Here is a 20840-nt window from a genome sequence, read left to right as displayed (position 1 = left end):
TGGCTCTTTGCATGAGGTACTTGAAGTATTGGCTCTTCAGCATCAGTCCTTCCAATGAATATTCAGGGTTGATTTCCTTTAGCATTGACTGATTTGACCTCCTTGCAGTCCAGGAGACTCTAGTGTCTTCCCTAGCACCACAGTTTGGAAGCATCAGTTCTTCAGCACTCAGCCTTCTTTATGGTCCAGCTCTCACATCTGTACATGACTACTGGAAAAACCATAGCTTTGCCTATGTGGACCTTTGTTGGCAAAGTGATGTCTTTGCTTTTTAATACTTTGTCCAGGTTTCCATAGCTTTCCTTCCAAAGGGCAAACATCTTTTAATTTCATGGCCGCAGTCACCGCCCACAGTGATTTTGGAGCCTAAGAAAATAAAATCTGTCACTGCTTCCACTTTTTCCCCTTCTGTTTGCCATGAAGTGATGGGACCAGATGCCATGATCTTCATTTTTTGAATGTTGAGTTTTAAGCCAGCTTTTTCACTTTCTTCTTTCACCCTCATCAAGATGCTCTTTAGTGTCTCATTTTCTGCAATTAGAGTGGCATTATCTGCATATCTGAGGTTGTTATTTCTCCTGGCAATTTTGATTCTAGCTTGTAATTAATCTAGCCCAGCATTTTACCTGATGTACTCTGCATGTAAGTTAAATAAGTAGGGTGACAATTGACAGCTTTGATGTACTCCTTTCCAGTTTTGAACCAGTGTATATGTTGTTGCAAACATTTAGTTTTATAAACAGTTATTTTATGACTGTGTTGGAATGTAGATCTAATTATGTCCAATTTCCACAGGTATCTTCTCTTAATGGATCTTCAAGATAGAAATGAAAAACTCTTCTATAAAGTGCTGATGTCTGACATTGAGAAATTCATGCCTATCGTGTATACTCCCACTGTGGGTCTAGCTTGCCAGCAATATAGTTTAGCATTTCGGAAGCCAAGGTATGTAAAGTTTTATTTTAAATACAGTTTGTGTCTTCATTTATTTTTTGTCAAGTTTTTGCTATAATTTAAAAAATTATGTAATGAAATAGAAGTTCAGAAAAATCTAAAACTTCATTTGGGCCCCTGGTGGCTCAGACGATAAGGAATCTGCCTGCAATGCAGGAGACCTGGGTTAGATCCCTGAGTTGAGAAGATCCCATGGAGGAGAGCATGGCAACCCGTTACAGCATTCTTGCGAATGTGGTGGGCTAAAGAACATTAAATATAAATGTATATATGACATTTTAAAATATAGTGTTTTATTCCTAGATTTAAAATCATGGGGAAGTTTTTTTTAATAAACCATTTTATGTTTCCTTTTACAGATACTAAATGAACATTTTTTGGGTAAAAAAGGTAGTTGATCATAACTAAGTTTGTCTTTGAGATAGTAATTGCCTCTATCATGTGTACATTTTGTAACTTAAAGATTTCAGATTTTCCTGAAAATAAGGAGTATTGTCTAGTCGCTAAACTGTGTGCGACTTCTATGCCGCAGTGGACTGTAGCTCATCAGGCTCCTCTGTCCATGGGATTTGTGGGTTGCCATTTCCTTCTCCAGCAGATCTTCCTGACCCAGGGATTGAACCCAAGTCTCCTGAATTGGCAGGCGGGTTCTTTATCACTGACCCACTATGGAAGCCCAAGGAGTATATTATTTCCTAAGTTCAGAGTTGGCATTAAACAGGCTCTTTTGTTGATTTCCTTTAAGTGAAATTGTAACCATCTTTAAAGATGTGTAAAATATAAAATGTAGTTTTTTAAAACCATGGCTTTACTTTATCATGTTACTTTAAATACTTTTGCAGCAAGGAACAATTGAAATAAATATTAACGCTTTTAACAGCAGCAACAACAAAAGCTCAAGTTGAATATTTATGTGCTGCTTATAGTTCTGAATTTAAAATGAAAAAAAAGTTTATAAGTTTATATCACAAATATCAAAGCCTACTGTAAGTTCTGTCATTGAAAGGAATGTTTCAGAGGTAAGATCTGAAAGTTAGTAGATTTCACAAAGGTGTATTGATATAGTGGTAATATTTTGCACATTTGTGCCAGTTGCCTTTTGTATAAAGAAAATAATTAGCCACATTATCCCTTATATAAAGAGAATAATCAATTGTAGATGATCTGTTAAATTTCCTTAATAGCACATATCTGTGTTGCATTTATGTGATGGCTATGTAAACAGAGAAATTTTTTCTCATAGAAAAACAAGAGTTAGAATTTAGCTGGTAACTGTATTATGATGAATAATTCTTTTTTGAGTACATAAATATTTTTTAATTAAATAAGCAATACATGTTCATTATTGAAAAATGAGAAAATACAAATATACAAAAGAAGAAGTATTTTAAGAATACCTAATGTCATGATAACAAAAAAACTCGATACAATACTGTTTTCCTTATAGAAGGGATCATACTATATAAACTGTTCTTTACCTATCAGGTTATAGGTAGGTAAGTAGATACATAAATAAGTAGGAGGGGAGAGGGAGAGGCAGAGATGGGGCAAGACCTAGCACAGCATTTGTATCAAAATGCTCACATGTGTTGATTTTAGGTGACATATTCATGGTATTCTATCAAATTTTATGCAGTATTTCAAATTATTTTTTAATTGAACAATAATTACTTTACAGAATTTTGTTGTTTTCTGTCAAGCCTCAACCTGAATCAGCCATAGGTATACATATATCCCCTCCCTTTTAAACCTCCCCGCCATCTTCCTCCCCGCCCCACCCCTTTAATATAGGTTGATACAGAGCCCCTGTTTGAGTTTCCTGAGCCATACAGCAAATTCCCGTTGGCTGTCTATCTTGCATATGGTGATGTAAATTTCCATGTTACTCTGTCCATGTGTCTCACCCTCTCCTCCCCTCTCCCCATGGCCACAAGTCTGTTCTCTATGTCTGCTTCTCCACGGCTGCCCTGCAGTAAATTCTTCAGGACCATTTTTCTAGATTCTGTATATATGCATTAGAATACAATGTTCACCTTTCTCTTTCTATTTACTTCACTCTGTATAATAGGTTCTAGGTTCATCTACCTCATCAGAACTGACTCAAATGCATTTCTTTTTATGGCTGAGTAATATTCCCTTGTGTATATGTACCACAGCTTTATCCAGTCATCTGTATCTAGGTTGCTTCCATGCTCTAGCTATTGTAAATCTTGCTGCAACGAACGATGGGATACATGTGTCTTTTTCAGTTTTGGTTTCCTCAGGGTAGATGCCTAAGGAGTGGGATTGCTGGGTCATATGGTGGTTTTATTCCTAGTTTTTTAAGGAATCTCCATTCCATCTTCCATAGTAGCTGTATCAATTTACATTCCCACCAACAGTGCAAGAGTATACCCTTTTCTCCACACCCTCTCCAGCATTTATTGTTTGTAGACTTTTTGATGATCACCATTCTGATTGGTGTGCGGTGATATCTCATTGTAGTTTTGATTTGCATGTCTCTAATAATGAGAGATGTTGAGCATCTTTTCATATGTTTGTTAGCCATCTGTATGTCTTCTTGGGAGAAATGTCTGTTTAGGTATTTTTCCCTCTTTTGTATTGGGTTGTTTGTTTTTCTGGTATTGAGTTGTATGAGCTGCCTATATATTTTGGAAATTAATCCTTTGTCAGTTGTTTCATCTGCCATTATTTTTTCCCATTCTGAGGTTTGTCTTTCGACCTTGCTTGTAGCTTCCTTTGCTGTGTAAAAGCTTTTAAGTTTAATCAGGTCCCACTTGTTTACTTTTGTTTTTATTTCCATTACTCTAGGAGATGGGTCACAGAGGATCTTGCTTTGATTTATGTCATTGAGTGTTCTGCCTATGTTTTCCTCTTAGAGTTTTATAGTTTCTGGTCTTACATTTAGGTCTTTGATCCATTTTGAGTTTATCTTTGTATATGGTGTTAGGAAGTGTTCTAATTTCATTCTTTTACATGTAGCTGTACAGTTTTCTCAGCACCATTTATTCAAGAGGCTGTCTCTGCCCCAATGTATCTTCTTGCCTCCTTTGTCAAATATAAGTTACCCATAGGTGAATGGGTTTATTTCTGGGCTTTCTATGCTGTTCCATTGGTCTATGTTTCTGTTTTTGCACCAATACCATACTGTCTTGATGACTATAGCTTTGTAGTATAATCTGAAGTCAGGAAGGTTGATTCCTCCAGCTCCATTCTTCTTTTTCAGGATTGCTTTGGCTATTCGGGGTTGTTTGTGTTTCCATATGAATTGTGAAATTCTTTGTTCTAGTTCTGTGAAAAATGCCATTGGTAATTTGATAGGGATGGGGTTGAATCTGTAGGTTGTGTTTGGTAGTATAGTCATTTTCACAATATTGATTCTTCCTACCCAGGAACATGGAATCTCTCTCCATCTGTTTATGTCATCTTTGATTTCTTTCATTAATGTCTTATAATTTTGTGTGTACAACTCTTTTGTCTCCTTAGGTAAGTTTATTCCTAGATATTTAATTCTTTTTGTTGCAATGGTGAATGGGATTGATTCCTTAATTTCTTCTTTTGAGTTTTCATTGTTAGTATATAGAAATGCAAGTGATTTCTGTGTATTGATTTTGTATCCTACAACTTTTCTAAATTCACTGATTAGCTCTAGTAATTTTCTGATACTGTCTTTAGGGTTTTCTATGTAGAATATCATGTCATCTGCAAACAGTGAGAGCTTTGCTGCTGCTTTTCTGATCTAGATTCCTTTTCTTTTTCTTCTCTGATTGCTGTTGCTAGGACTTCCAGAACTATGTTGATTAAGAGTGGGGAAAGTGGACACACTGTTTCTTGTTCCTGATCTTAGGGGGAATGCTTTCCATTTTTCACCATTTAGAATAATGTTTGCTGTACGCTTATCATGTATGACTTCCCCTGGTGGCTTAAATGGTGAAGTGTCCTCTTGCAATGCAGGAGACCCGAGTTTGATCCCTGGGTTGGGAAGATCCCCTGGAGAAGGAAATGGCAACCCACTCCAGTACTCTTGCCTTCAAAATCCCATGGACAGAGGAGTCTGTTAGGCTATAGTCCACGGGGTCCCAAAGAGTTGGGCATGACTGAGCAACTTCACTTTCTTTTCTATCATATATGTCTTTACTATGTATCATACATGGGTGCTGAATTTTGTCAATGGCTTTTTCTATATCTGTTGAAATGATCATATGGTTTTTAATTTCAGTTTGTTAATATGGTGTATCACATTGATTAATTTGCATATATTGAAGCATCCTTGCATCCCTGGAATAAACCCAACTTGATCATGGTGTATGAGCTTTTTGATGTGTTGCTGAATTCTGTTTGCTAAAATTTTGTTGAGGATTTGTGCATCTATGTTCATCAGTGATATTGGCCTGTAGTTTTCTTTTTTTGTGTTGTCTTTGTCTGGTTTTGGTATCAGGGTGACGGTGGCCTCGTAGAATGAATTTGGAAGTGTTCCTTCCTCTGCCATTTTTTGAAAGAGTTTTAGAAGGATAGGCATTAGCTCTTCTCTGAATGTTTAGTAGAATTCTGTGAAGCCATCTGGTCCTGGGCTTTTGTTTTTTGGCAGATTTTGGTCAGAGCTTTAGTTTCAATGCTTATAATTGGGTTGTTCATAATTTGTTTCTTCCTGGTTTCATCTTAGAAGATTAAACTTTTCTAAGAGTGTCTGTTTCTTCTTCCAGGTTCTCCATATGGTTGTTTATAATAGTCTCTTATAATCCTTTGTATTTCTGCATTGTCCATTGTAACCTCTCCTTTTTCATTTCTAATTTTGTTTTGATTCTTCTCTCTTTTTTTCTTAATAAGCCTGGCTAAAGGTTTGTCGATTTTGTTTATCTTCTCAAAGAACCAACTGTTAGTTTTATTAATCTTTACTACTGTTTCTTTCATTTCTTTTTTCATTTTATTTCTGGTCAGATCTTTATGATTTCTTTCCTTCTACTAATTTATGGGGTTTTTGGTTCTTCTTTTTCCATTTGGTTTAGGTGTAAAATTAGGTTGTCTATTCAATGTTTTTCTTGTTTCTTAAGGTAGGATTGTATTGCTGTAAACTTCCCTCTTAGGACTGCTTTTGCTGCATCCCATGGGTTTTGAGTTGTCGTGTTTTCGTTGTCATTTGTTTCTAGAAATTTTTTTATTTCCCTTTTGATTTCTTCAGTAACATGTTGGTTATTGAGAAACATATTGTTTAATCTCCATGTATTTGTGTTTCCTACAGTTTTTTTCTTGTAACTGATACCTAGTCTCATAGCATTGTGGTCAGAGAAGGTGCTTGATACGATTTCAACTTTCTTACATTTACTGAGGTTTGATTTGTGACCCAGGATGTGGTCTATCCTGGAGAATGTTCCATGTACACTTGAGAAGAAGGTGTATTCTTCTGCATTTGGAGGGAATATTCTGAAGATATCAATGAGATGCATCTGATCTAATGTATCATTTAAGACTTGTGTTTCTGTATTAATTTTCTGTTTTGATGACGTGTCCATTGGTGTGAGTGGGGTGTTAAAGTCTCCTACTATTATTGTGTTACTGTCAGTTTCTCCTTTTATGTCTGTTAATGTTTGTCTTATGTATTGAGGTGCTCCTATGTTGGGTGCATCGATATTTGCAATTGTTATGTCTTCCTCTTGGATTGATCCCTTGATTATTACGTAGTATCCTTCCTTATCTCTTGTAATCTTCCTTATTTTAAGGTCTATTTTGTCTGATATGAGTATTGTTACTCCAGCTTTCTTTTGCTTCCTCTTTGCATGGAATATATTTTTCCATCCTCTAATTTGTAGTCTATGTGTCTTGAGGTTGAAGTCGGTTTCTTGTAGACATCATATATGTGGGTCTTGTTTTTGTATCCATTCAGCCAGTCTGTGTCTTTGTGTTGGAGCATTTAATGCATTTATATTTAAAGTAATGTGTGTTCTGATTGCCATTTTCTTAATTGTTTGGGGTTGATTTTGTAGATCTTTTTTCTTCTCTTGTATTTCTTGAGTATATAAGTCCCTTTAACATTATTGTAAAGCTGATTTGGTGGTACTGAATTTTTTTAACTTTTGCTTGTCTGAAAAGCTGTTTATTTCTCCATCAATTTTGAATGAGATCCTTCCTGGGTATAGTCATCTTGGTGGTAAATTTTTCCCTTTCAGTACTTTAAATATATCCTGCCATTCCCTTCTGGCCTGCAGAGTTCGTGCTGGGAGATCAGGGTTTACATGTATGGGGTTTCCCTTGTATGTTACTTGCTGCTTCTCCCTTGTTGCATTTAATATTCTTTCTTTGTGTTTAGTCTTTATTAGTTTGATTAGTATGTGTCTTGGTATGTTTATCCTGTATGGAACTCTTTGCACCTCTTGGACTTTATCGACTGTTTCCTTTTCCATGTTGGGGAAGTTTTCAGCTATGCTCTCTTCAAAAATTTTCTCATACCCTTTCTTTCTCTCTTCTTCTTTTGGGACCCCTATTATTTGAATGTTGGTGTGTTTGGTATTGTCCCAGAGGTCTCTGAGACTATCCTCAGTTCTTTTCATTCTTTTTGCTTTATTCTGCTCTTCAGAAGTTATTTCCACCATTTCATCTTCCAGCTCACTGTTTCGTCCTTCTGCTTTGGTTATTCTGCTGTTGATTCCTTCTCGAGTATTTTTAATTTCAGTAACTGTGTTGTTTGTTTCTGATGTTTATTCTTCAATTCTTCTAGGTCTTTGTTTATTGATTCTTAACATTTTCTCCATTCTGTGTTCAAGGTTTTTGATCATCTTTATTATCATTATTCTGAATTATTTTTCAGGTAGTTTGCCTATCTCCTCTTCATTTATTTGGACTTCTGTGTTTCTAGTTTGTTCCTTGATTTGTGTAGTATTTCTCTGCCTTTTCATTATTATTTTTTTAACTTACTGTGTCTGAGGTCTCCTTTTCCCAGTCTTCAAGGTTGAATTCTTCCTTCCTTTTGGTTTCTCCCCTCCTAAGCTTGGTCCGGTGGTTTGTGTAAGCTTCGTTTAGGGTGAGATTTATGCTGAGTTTTTATTTGTTTGCTTGTTTTCCCTCTAATGGGCAAGACTGAGTAAGGTGGTAATCGTGTCTGCTAGTGATTAGGTTTGTATTTTTGTTTTATTTGTCGTTAAGATGAGGTGCCCTGCACAGGGTGCTACTGGTGATTGGGTGATGCCAGGTCTTGTATTCAAGTGGTTTCCCTTGTTAGTTAGTCCTCACTATTTGGTACTCCCTAGGGTTAGTTCTCTGGTAGTCTAGGGTCTTGGAGTCAGTGCGCCCACTCCGAAGGCTCGGGGCTTGATCTCGAGTTTTGTGTGGTTCTGTTCTTTTCTGCTGGTCAGGTACTCTTGTCTGCTCTCAGCTGGTGTTCTGCATGCACTTCTGTGTCTGAAGGTGTATTCCTGATGTATCTGTGGAGAGAGATGTACTCCACATCCACCTACTCCTCTGTGATCTTGTTCTCCTTTTTTTTCCCCTTTGTGCTTTCTAGTTTCACTGGCTCATAAGGTGGCTGGACCCAGAGGCCTCCCAGCTGGTACTTCAGATCCGAGTCTGTATTGCAAAATCAGTATTTGAAATTTAAAGGAACGCTTAACTGATAGAGAGATAGTAAACTTGCCACAATTATTTGTAAATGATCATTTTATGGCAGTTTTATGTCATGTTGACCTTTAGTGTGTATATTTTGTTAAATTTTTGATGATTTTTGAAGATATTTTTATTGAGATAATATTTGAAATGTTTCAGGTAAATAATGGAAAAGTTGATTTGACATTTAAATACATTACAGTATGATCACCACAGTAAGTTGTCTAATAACTATCTGTCCCTATACAAAGTTTTTAGAGTATTATTGACCGTATTCCTTATGCTGTATATTATATCCCTGTGACTTAACTGAAAGTTTGCAGCTCTTAATCTTCACCTTTTTTGCCCAATGTCCCACCCGGCCCACCTGTGATAACCATCTGTTTGTTCTTTGTATGTATGAGTCTGTTTTCTTTCTGTTTATTTTGTTTTCTAGATTCAACGTATTAGTGACATCATATGGTATTTGTGGTATTTGTCTTTCTCTTGACTTATTTCACTTAACGTGATACCCTGGATCCTCCCAGTTGTTCCAAATAGCAAGATTTAATCCTTTTTATGAGTAATATTCCTGTGTGTGTGTGTGTGTGTATGTATATGTATATATATACGACCATAGTGTGGTGTCAGTCACTCAGTCATGTTTGACTCTTTGCGACCTCATGGACTGTAGCCCACCAGGATCCTCTGTCCATGGGATTTCCCAGGCAAGAATACTGGAGTGGGTTGCCATTCCCTTCTCCAGGGGATCTTCAAACCCAGGGATCAAAACCTGGGTCTTCTGCAATGCAGGCAGATTCTTTCCCATCTGAGCCACAGGGGAAGTCCATATGTGACCGTATATATAGTAAATATATATATGTATAGATCACGTCTTTCTTATCTGTTCATCTATCACTAGACACTTAGTTTGTTTCTATATCTTGGCTGCTGTAAATACTTCTGCAGTGTACATTGTCTTTGAGTATATACCCAAAAGTGAAATAGCTGAATCATGTGGTAGTTCAGTTTTTAATTTATTTTGAGGAGCCTCCATAATATTTTCTATAGTGGCTGCAGCAATGTGCAGTCTTCCCAATGTTCCCTTTTCTCCAGATTCTCACCAACACTTGTTAATTTGTTGTCTTTTTGTTGATAGCCATTCTGACAGGTGTTAGGTGGTATCTCATTGGTGGTTTTGATTTGCGTTTCTCTGATGATTAGTGATGTTAATAATCTTAATTTATTTTAGATGTTAATCCCTTATTGGACATGTATTTGCTCTGTCTTGGGTGAGTTTTGCTTTGTCTGCCTCCTAGGTCACTGGTTGGTTCTTCTGTACCATCTGATCAACTGCTAAATCTAATTTGTACCATCTGATTCAGTCCTGCTAGTGTGTGTTTCTTTCAGTTATTCTTCAGCTCTGATTGGTTCCTTATTAACATCTTTTAACTCTTTGTTGAAATTTTCCCTGTTTTCATCCATTCTTCTCCCAACTTTGGTGATTATCTTTATGATCATTACCTTGAATTCTTTTTTAAGTGTATAACTTGTCTCTGTTTCATTTAGTTCATTTTCTGAGATTTTTGTCTTTGTTCTTTCAGTTGGGACACAGTCCTCTGTCTTCTTATTTTATCTAATTCTCTTTTTGTATCTGTGTAGCACTTAAGTCTGTTGTGTCTCCTAGTCTTGGAAAAGCGGTCTTATGTAGGAGACATTCCATGAGTCCTTGCAATGCACTCTTCTCTGCTCATTAGAGATATGTGCACTGGGAGTGCTTCCTATGTGGGCTGCATGTGCCATTAGTTGGGGTGGAGCTGACTTCCCCCTGCCCAGCCCTGTGTGGTTACTATGGGTACAGCCCAGGGTGGATGGAGCAGGTCCCAGAGTTAATGGGCTGGAGGGAGGATTCAAAGATGATGCTTGCCAACGTCTGTATCAGCATGGTGCAATGAGAGACCCAACCCCAGGGGGAGTCCCAGCTGCCTCCTGTCTCTCTGGAATGCTTTCCAAGATCAACAGGTGGGTCTTACACTGGCACCTCTCAAATTACTGTCATTGTGCCAGGACTCAGCTTGTGCGATTTTCTTCTCTCCCTTTAAGGGGGGGTGGGGGGTCTCTGGCTCCTGTGTCTCTCCTGCTCTCCCAAATGTAGGCTCCACTGGTTTTCAAAGCCAGATGTTCTAGGGACTCATCTTCTGGTACAGGATCCCCAGGCTGGGGAGCCCAGAATGGGTCTCAGACCCTTTGTTTCTCAGGGAGGACCGCTGTGGTGGTGATATTCTTCCTGTGTGTGGGTTGCCGGCAGGGTCTTGTGGGTCCTGAGTAAACTGTGTCTTTACTTCTACGTATCCATTTCGTTGTGGCTCCTCTCTCTATATATTTCACTTCAGTTCAGTTCAGTCACTCAGTCGTGTCCGACTCCTTGTGACCCCATGGACTGCAGCACACCAGGCTTCCCTGTCCATCACCAACTCCCAGAGCTTACTCAAATTTATATCCATCGAGTCAGTGATGCCATCCAACCATCTCATCCTCTGTTGTCCCCTTCTCCTCCCGCCTTCAGTCTTTCCTAGGTTCAGGATCTTTTCCAGTGAGTCAGTTCTTCACGTCAGGTGGCCAGAGTATTGGAGTTTCAGCTTCAGCATCAGTCCTTCCAATGAATATTCAGGACTGATCTCCTTTAGGATGGACTGGTTGGATCTCCTTGCAGTCCAGGGACTCTCAACAGTCTTCTCCAACACCACAGTTCAAAAGCATCGATTCTTTGGTGCTCAGCTTTATGATCCAACTCTCACATCCATATGTGACTACTGGATAAAACCATAGCTTTGACTAGATGGACTTTTTGTTGGCAAAGTAACATCTCTGCTTTTTAATATGCTGTCTAGCTTGATCATAGCTTTTCTTCCAAGGAGCAAGCATCTTTTAATTTCGTGACTGCAGTCACCATCTGCAGTGGTTTTGGAGCCCCCCAAAATAAAGTTTCTCACTGTTTCCATTGTTTCCCCATCTATTTGCCATGAAGAGATGGGATCAGATGCCATGATCTTAGTTTTTTGAATGTTTTTTGAGTTTTAAGCCAACTTTTTCACTCTCGCTCTCTTACTTTCATCAAGAGGCTCTTCTATTTCTGCCATTAGTGTGGTGTCATCTGCATACCAGAGGTTATTGATATTTCTCCTGGCAATCTTGATTCCAGCTTGTGCTTCATCTAGCCTGGCATTTCACACGATGTGTTACGAAATGTTATATATCTTTAGTTGTGAAAAATCTTGTCTGCTAGTCTTTTGTTGTTATTGTTCAGTTGCTAAGTCATGTCCAACTCTTTGCGACCCCATGGACTGCAGCATGCGAGGCCTCCCTGTCCATCACCAACTCCCATAGTTTATTCAAACTCATGTCCATTGAGTTGGTGATGCCGTGCAACCATCTCATCCTCTGTCACTTCCTTCTCCTCCTGTCCTCAATCTTTTCCAGCATTAGGGTCTCATCCAATTAGTTGGCTTTTCATATCAGGTAGCCAAAGTATTGGAGCTTCAGCATCAGTCCTTTCAGCGAATATTCACAGTTGATTTCCTTTAGGATTGACTGATTTGATCTCTTTGCCATCCAAGGGACCCTTAAGAGTCTTCTCTAGCACCACAATTCAAAAGCATCAGTTCTTTGGTGCTTAGCCTTCTTTATAGTCCAGCTCTCACATCTGTACATGACTACTGTACGTGACTACTATAGCTTTGACTGTACGGACCTTTGTTGGCAAAATAATGTCTCTGGTTTTTAATATGCTGTGTAGGTTTGTCATAGCTTTTCTTCCATGGAGCAAGTATCCTTTATTTTTTTACTTGTAAAATATATATTTTTTATTGAAGTATAGTTGATTTACAGTGTTACAGGTGCACAGCAAAGTGATTCAGTTATACAAATACACATATATTATTTTTGAAATTATTTTCCAGCATAGGTTATTACAAGATATTGACTGTAGTTCCCTATTGTATACAGTAAACCTTTGTTGCTTGTTGTATATCTATTTTTTTTATTGGAAATCTTGCATTCTACTCGTACTAAGTCAAACAAGTGTAATCAAAATGTCATAATGTTTTTTAGTTAGGCAAAAATTCATTTTCATAAAATATATGTATTATATGTATATATATACACACAAAAGCTTTTCTACTACACTTGATAAAGGCTTGGGAAAGAACATTAAGAAAAAAGAGGAGATGGAGAAATTGGAGAACACAGACTAAATGAAATGGAAGCACTGAATATTAAATAGAAAAAGTGAAACAAATTAGGTAAAAAGTAAAAAAATCAGCATATAGTTCAGTTGTTTTTAAACATGACTGCTCATTATAAGCATATCTGGAACTCTGGAGAAAAAAGCCATACATTTTTCAAAAAATTTTCAAGATAATTCTGATATGCATCTGGATTTTAAAAAGTGGTAACAGGTTTTTCTATTAGACCTTAGTTTTGGTGATTTAGAGTTCTATTATTTTTCTGTTGACCAGTCATAATACAGTGGTATTAAGTGAGTAATAGTTAAATAATCACAGTAGTAAAAGATGTTTATCAGTTTTCGCAATCAATAGCCAGACAGAAAATAAAGGATAATTATAATTGCAAACCATAATGGGAACATGGATTAACTTAACAATATGAAATAATTATATAGAACTTGAGGGGGTCAAGCAGAGTGATGTGGTAGGTGGGATTGCATATGTTTTCATCCGCCTGGGCAGTCTCTGTCTTTTGGTTGGTGCATTAAATCCATTTACGTTTAAGGTAATTATTGATATGTATGATCCTATTACCATTTTCTTAATTGTTTGGGGTTTATTTTCTGTAGGTCTTTTCCTTGTCTTGTGTTTCCTTCATAAAGAAGTTCCTTTAGCATTTATTGTAAGGCTGGTTAGGTGGTGCTTAACTCTCTTTAACTTTTGCTTGTCTGAAAGCTTTTGATTTCTCCCATCAAATATGAAGGAGAGTCTTGCTGGGTGGAGTATTCTTGGTTGTAGATTATTCCCTTTCATCACTTTAAATATATCATGCCGTTTCTTTCTGGCTTGTGGAGTTTCTCTTGAGAAATCGACTGATAGCAGGATGGGAGTACCCTTGTATGATACTTGTTTTCCCCTTGTTGCTTTTAATGTTTTATCTCTGTCTTTAATTTTTGTCAGTCTGATTACCATGTGGCTTGGAGTGTTCCTCCCTGGGTTTCTCCTTCCTGGGACTCTCTGTGCTCCGTGGACTTGGTTGACTATTTCCTTTCCCATGTTCAGGAGGTTTTCAGCTATTGTCTCTTAAAAGTGTTTTCTGTCTTTTCTCTCTCTCTTTTCCTTCTGCAAATGTTGGTGCATTCAGTGTTGTCCCAGAGATCTCTTAGGCTGTCTTTCTTTCTTTTCTTTCTTTTCTCTGTGTTCTATTCTGCAGCAGTGATTTCTGCCATCCCATCCTCCAGGTCATTTGTGCGTTCTTCTGCTCGGTTATTCTGCTACTGATTCCTTCTAGTGCTTTATCCGTCTCTGTTTCTTCAGTTCTTTGGTGAACATTTCTTGCGTCTTCTCAATCTTTGTCTCTGTTCTTTTCCCAAGATCCTGGATCATCTTCACTCTCGTTATTCTGAATTCTTTTTCTGGAAACGTGTCTATCTCTGCTTAATTTAGTTGTTTTTCTGGGGTTTTATCTTGTGCCTTCATCTGCGACATAACTTTCTGTTTTTTTCATTATGATTAACTTCCTGTAATATGTTTTTGTTTTACCCACTGTGAGGCTGTGCTTCTTGCTTCTTCAGTCTGCCCTCTGATGGCTGAGGCTAAGAGGCTTGTGTAAGCTTCTTGAGAGGGACTGGCGATGGGAGAAACTGGGTCTTGCTCTGGTGGGCAGGGCCTACCCAGTAAAGCTTTAATCCAGTTATCTGCCGATGAGTGGGCTTGCACTCCTTCCCTGGTCGTTTTGCCTGAAGTGACCCAGCCCTGTGGTCTGTGGGCTCTATAGCAGGGTTACTGTCAGAGAGTTTACACCAAAGGGGACTTAACAGTGTCCCCCATCTCTGTGGTGAGCCCCTTCCAACCCACACCTCCACAGGAGGCCCTCCAACACTAGCAGGTAGTTTTGGTTCAGTCTCCTCTGGGGTCGCTGCTCCTCTCCTCTGGGTCTTGATGTGCACAAAATTCTGTTTGTGCCCTCCAAGATTGGAGTCTGTTTCCTCCAGACCTCTAGAAGTCCTATAATTAAATCCTGCTGGCCCTCAACGCCAGATTCCCTGGGGATTCCCAGTGTCTTTGTTGGGTACCCAGGCTGGGAAGCCTGACGTGGGGTTCAGAACCTTCACACCAGTATGAGAACTTCTTTGGTATTATTGTTCTCCAGTCTGTGGGTCACCCACCCTGCAGGTATGGGATTTAATTGTATCATGTTGCGCTGCTCCTACCGTCTCGCTGTGGCTTCTTTGTCTTTGGACGTGGGATATCTTTTTTTGATAGGTTCCAGCAAATCCCAGGGACGGGGGAGCCTGGTAGGCTGCCGTCTATGGGATCGCGCAGAGTTGGACACGACTGAAGCGACTTAGCAGCAGCAGCAGCATCCTCTTATCGATGGTTGCTCAGCATAGTTGCAATGTTGGTGTTCTTGCAGGAGGAGATGAGCACAAGTCCTTCTATTCCACTATCTTGAACGGGAAGCCTCGCAAGTGTTTTCTGATTTCATGGCTGTTGTCAATGTCCATAGTGATTTTGGAACCTAAGGAAATAGTCTGTCACAGTTTTCGTTTTTCCCATCTATTTGCCATGAAGTGATGGGACCAGATGATCTTAGTTTTTTGAATGTTGAGTTTTAAGCCAGCTTTTTCACTCTCCTCTTTCACTTTCATCAAGAGGCTCTTTAGTTCCTCTTCACTTTCTGCCATAAGGGTGGTATCATCTGCATATCTGAAGTTGTTGATATTTCTCCTAGCAGTCTTGATTCCAGCTTGTGAGTCATTCAGCCTGGCATTGGGCATGATGTACTCTGCGTATAAGTTAAATAAGCTGGGTGACAGTATACAGCCTTGATGTACTCCTTTACCAATTTGGAACCAGTCTGTTATTTCCTGTCCAGTTCTAACTGCTGCTTCTTGACCTGCATGTGGGTTTGCCTGCAATGCAGGAGACCTAGGTTCGATCCCTGGGTTGGCAAGATCCCCTGGAGTAAGGCATAGCAACCCACTCTAGTATTCTTGCCTGGAGAATCCCCATGGACAGAAGAGCCTGGTGGGCTACAGCCCATGGGGTTGCAAAGAGTGGGGCATGACTGTGACTAAGCACAGGTTTCTCAGGAGGCAGGTGCGGTGGTCTGATAGTCCCATCTCTCTCTTAATTTTGTCTTGTTTTTTTGTGATCGACACAGTCAAAGGCTTTAGTGTAGTTAATGAAGCAGAAATAGATGTTTTTCTGGAATTCCCTCGCTTTTTCTGTGATCCAGCAGATGTTGGCGATTTGATCTCTGGTTCCTCTGGCTTTTCTAAATCCAACTTGTACATCTGGTAGTTCTCAGTTCACATACTGTTGAAGCCTGTCTTGAAAGATTTTGAGCATTACCTTGCTAGCATGTGAAATGAGTGCAGTTTTAAGGTAGTTTGAACTTTCTTTGGCGCTGCCGTTCTTTGGGATTGGAATCTCTAGTCTTCAGGTTGTCTTGGTGACGCTAGTGTTAAAGAGCCTGACTGCCAGTGCAGGAGACGTAAAAGACACGAGTTTGGTCCTTGGGTTGGGAATATCCCCCAGAGAATGGCATGGCAACCCACTCCAGTAGTCTTGCCTGGAGAATCCCGTGGATAGAGAGTCCTGGAGAGCTACAGTCCATGGGGTTGCACAGAGTCGAACAGGTCTGAAGCAACTTTAGCATGCACGCATGCACATAGAGAGTTGCTCTTTAAGCAGTTGTGATTTTGGTGTGCTCATGGAGGAGGTGAGTTTAGGGCCATCCCACTCTGCCGTCTTGATCCCACACCCCACCAATTCGGTAGTAGAGTAATTCTCATGTCTTCTTTTATGATTATGAGAAAAGCAGCCTGGTTGGAAATGTGTTACATGGCATGTATTTAGATATTATATTAGGAAGGAAATTGTGATTGTGTTTGAATAGTGATGGATCTTTCAGGTGTCATTTAACATCTGTATTATTTTTTAATCAATTTTTATTGGAGTATAGTTGCTTCACAATGTGGCCTATTTTTTTTAAGTCAAAATTGAAAAATGTCTTTTTAGCATTTCCTATTGCAACAGTAGGTATTCTAAGACATTTAGAAACTAAATAGAAAGATATACCCCTCATTATATTTAGTTTGTGAGTTTGATGGTAGCAGTTAGGAACATAATTAGTGAAAGTTAAGCATTAATAGTACAAGTACTGAGCTTAATACAGTTGCAAACAGGTATATCTTTTGATCTTATACTTTTTAATAAATCTTAATGACACGATACTTTCTTGTAGCTAGATTTTTATTTTTCATTTTGAATATGGCATTAAAATCTGGCTGGGCATCCAAAAATAAATTCTTATATGAATAACTCTACTTCTAACATTTTTCCTTGAGGTATGATACTGGAATATTCATTTATTGGTACTGTATGGAATTTCTTTTCTCTTTGGCATGGATATATTGTGTGGATTTTTCAAGGTGTTGTGGATAATGATTTTTTAAGGCTGTTGTTAACTTTGTTTATAGTACCTTGTTCACATAATATTCAGTTCTTTCAGAAATTTCGGTATTTGGTAATGCAGTCTGTTTATGTCAGTATACTTAATTGTGGCTAATTTGTAGATAGAGGTGTCATTTTTGGAAGCTAAAGACAATTCTTTTTTATATTTTTGCAGAATGCTGATCCCACTGTATTACTTAACTTACTTGTATTCTGTGAAACTTTTTTTAAAGAAAAGTTTTGTGTAAATTGATAATGCAGATATATGTAAAGTACAGCTAAAGTAGTTTTGTGTAATTTCTTTGGAAATATTTCTACCTGCTATATTTTACCTGCATTTTCCAAGAATCATCTCCCTTTCCTATGAGTTCTTATTAGCTGCATATCACTTTACCATGCCTTTGGCAGTTAATCATGTTCCTATTTTTTGATATTTTGAACGTTGTATCAAGGTACTTGGTCTCTTTCTTTTTTAATTTTATTCATTTCAGTTTTTCAATTAAGGTAAAATTGACATATACTATTAGTCCCAGGTATATAATGTAATGATTCAGTATTTGTACATATTGTGAAATTATCAACACAGTAAGTCTGGTTAACATCCATCACCATACATAGTTACAAAAAAACTGTTTTCTTGTGATGAGAACTATTAAGGTGCACTCTTGGCAGCATTCAGATATGTAAAGCAGTGTTGTTAACTGTAGTTGCTCTGTGTGTATTACATGTGCAGGCCTTACTTATTTTGTAACTGGAAGCTGGAAGCTCTTGAGCTTCACCCACATCTCATTCCTCACACCCCGTTTCTGGCAGTCGATAGTCTTCCATCCACAAGCTCAGTATTTTTTTCCCTTTTGGTTTCTTTTGTTGTCATTTTACTCTTCAGTTCAGTCGCTCAGTTGTGTCTGACTCTGTGACCCCATGAAGAGCAGCACGCCAGGCCTCTCTGTCCATCACCAACTTCCAGAGTCCACCCAAACCCATGTCCATTGAGTCGGTGATGCCACCCAACCATCTCATCCTCTGTCGTCCCCTTCTCCTCCTGCCGTCAATCTTTCCTGGTGTCAGGGTCTTTTCAAATGAGTCAGCCCTTCGCATCAGGTGGCCAAAGTATTGGAGCTTCAGCTTTAGCATCAGTCCTTCCAGTGAACAGCCAGGATTGATCTCCTTTAGAATGGACTGGTTGGCTCTCCTTGCAGTCGAAGGGACTCTCAAGAGTCTTCTCCAACACCACAGTTCAAAAGCATCAATTCTTCGGCACTCAGCTTTCTTCACAGTCCAACTCTCACATCCATACATGACCACAGGAAAACCATAGCCTTGACTAGACGGACCTTTGTTGGCAAAGTAATGTCTCTGCTTTTGAATATGTTGCTGTCTAGGTTGGCCATAACTTTCCTTCCAAGGAGTAAGCCTCTTTTAATTTCATGGCTGCAGTTACCATCTGCAGTGATTTTGGAGCCCTCAAAAATAAAGTCAGCCACTGTTTCCCCATATATTTGCCTCTTCATTTAGTTTCAACTAGATTGTAAGCATCTAGAGAGAAGTGATAATATTTTATAAATTATTACTTATATATTTTTTAAAAAGTAATTATAAATTATTACTTATAAATTTAAACTGAGTGTCTGGTTTTTCTTGAATATGTTGTTTTTTACCTCATAAAATAGTAACTTAATGTTACTCTATTCGTCCACTCACAAAGAAAAACAAAGTATTGATTATTTCTCCTACTGTTTTAAGCTTACTGTTCTAATAGGCAAATTCTCATAAATAATAGATCTGAAATAAATTAGCTTCATTCCAAGGAATCAGGCTGTGAGGAATAATATTTTGATTAAATAGAGACCATACAACCTTAAAGGGGTTTCCTTCATAGCTCAGTCAGTAAAGAATCCACTTGCAATGCAGGAAACCTGGGTTTAATTCCTGGATCAGGAAGATCCCCTGGAGAAGGAAATGGTAACCCACTCCAGTATTCTTGCCTGGAAGATCCCATGGACAGAGGAGCCTGGAGGGCTACATGAAGTTGCAAGAGTCAGACAAGACTTAGCAACTAAACCACCATACAACTTTAAGCACCTACTATATGCCTTTCAACTACTCATTTTTGTGCTGAGCATCACTGAATATGATTTTGGAAAAAAAAAATGAGCTAATAGAACAGTTTGTTGGTGACAGGTTTTTTAAAAAAACATTTCCATAGTCTGATCCAACTAGTATCATTAATTGGTTGGCCAAAAATGAGGTGAAAAAGCATTCAGTGCTCAAAGTAATCAGAGGAAAATGGAATTAACTAAAATTAAACAGGACCCTTTATTGTAAGATTTCTCAGACTAATATATGTTTTGCAGGTTTTTTGAATGAGGGGAATTAGGTTTAATCTGGATAATATATTTAGCATAATCTTAACACAAAGTAGTTTTTCCCAAGTGGTGTTTATTACAACTGCTATTACTGTAACTCCTGGATTTCTTGATGACTAAATGGATGATGGTATCATTCACTGAGTTTCGAAATAACCAGATATGTTTGTAAGGGAAATAGAAAGTTCTTTTGGGGACATGTTGAATGTTTTTTTTTTTCCTGGACATTTTATTTTTTACTGAAGTATATAAGTGTGTGTGTATATATATATATATATATATATATATATATATATATATATATATATATAAAATATTTGGAGGAGGAAATGGCAACCCTCTCCAGTATTCTTGCCTGGAGAATCCCATGGATGGAGGAGCCTGGTGGGCTACAGTCCACGAGGTCGCAAAGAGTCGGACACGACTGAGCGACTTCACTTCACTTCATATATTATATACATTTCACATTCTTTTCCATTATGATTTCTTACAAGGTTATTGATTATAGTTCCCTGTGCTATAAGTAGGGCCTTGTTGTTTATTTTATCTATAGTAGTTTGTATCTGCTAATCCCAAACTCTTAATTTACTCCTTGTCCCCTTTGGTAACCATAAATTTGTTTTCTATGTCCATGAGTCTGTTTCTGTTTTATAAGTAACTTCATTTATATAATTTTGTAGATTCCACATATAAGTGACATGATGTTTATCTCTGTTTCTGAGTTAACTTCACTTAGTATGATAATCTCTTAAGTGCACCTATATTGCTTCAGATGACATTATTTCATTCTTTTTTACGGTTGAGTAGGAGAAGGCGATGGCACCCCACTCAGTACTCTTGCCTGGAAAATCCCGTGGGCGGAGGAGCCTGGTGGGCTGCAGTCCATGGGGTCGCTAGGAGTCAGACACGACTGAGCGACTTCACTTTCACTTTTCACTTTCATGCATTGGAGAAGGAAATGGCAGCCCACTCCAGTGTTCTTGCCTGGAGAATCCCAGGGACGGGGGAGCCTGGTGGGTGCTGTCTGTGGGGTCCCACAGAGTCAGACACGACTGAAGCGACTTAGCAGCAGCAGCAGCAGCAGTATTCCATTGTATATATTTACCACACCATTCTTATCCATTCATCTGTCAGTGGACACAGGTTGCTGCCATGTCTTGACTATTGTCAGTCGTGCTCCTGTGAACATAGGGGTGCCTGTACCTTTTGAATTACAGTTTTGTCTGCATACACGCCCAGGGGTGGGACTGCTGGATCATAC

General features: G+C 38.5%; 1 protein-coding gene across 1 annotated transcript in view; it reads left to right on the top strand.

Moving 5' to 3' along the window:
- ME1 (malic enzyme 1) overlaps nucleotides 1-20840 on the top strand; it is a 209120-nt gene that overhangs the window by 36260 nt on the left and 152020 nt on the right. Inside the window, 1 exon segment of the mRNA NM_001135220.1 lies at nucleotides 796-945. Coding sequence (NP_001128692.1) covers nucleotides 796-945 — 150 coding nt within the window.

This window comes from Ovis aries, chromosome 8 (genome assembly GCF_016772045.2).
Source record: "Ovis aries strain OAR_USU_Benz2616 breed Rambouillet chromosome 8, ARS-UI_Ramb_v3.0, whole genome shotgun sequence".
In the NCBI taxonomy this organism is placed as follows: domain Eukaryota; kingdom Metazoa; phylum Chordata; class Mammalia; order Artiodactyla; family Bovidae; genus Ovis; species Ovis aries.
This window is presented reverse-complemented; position numbering and strand designations above follow the sequence as displayed.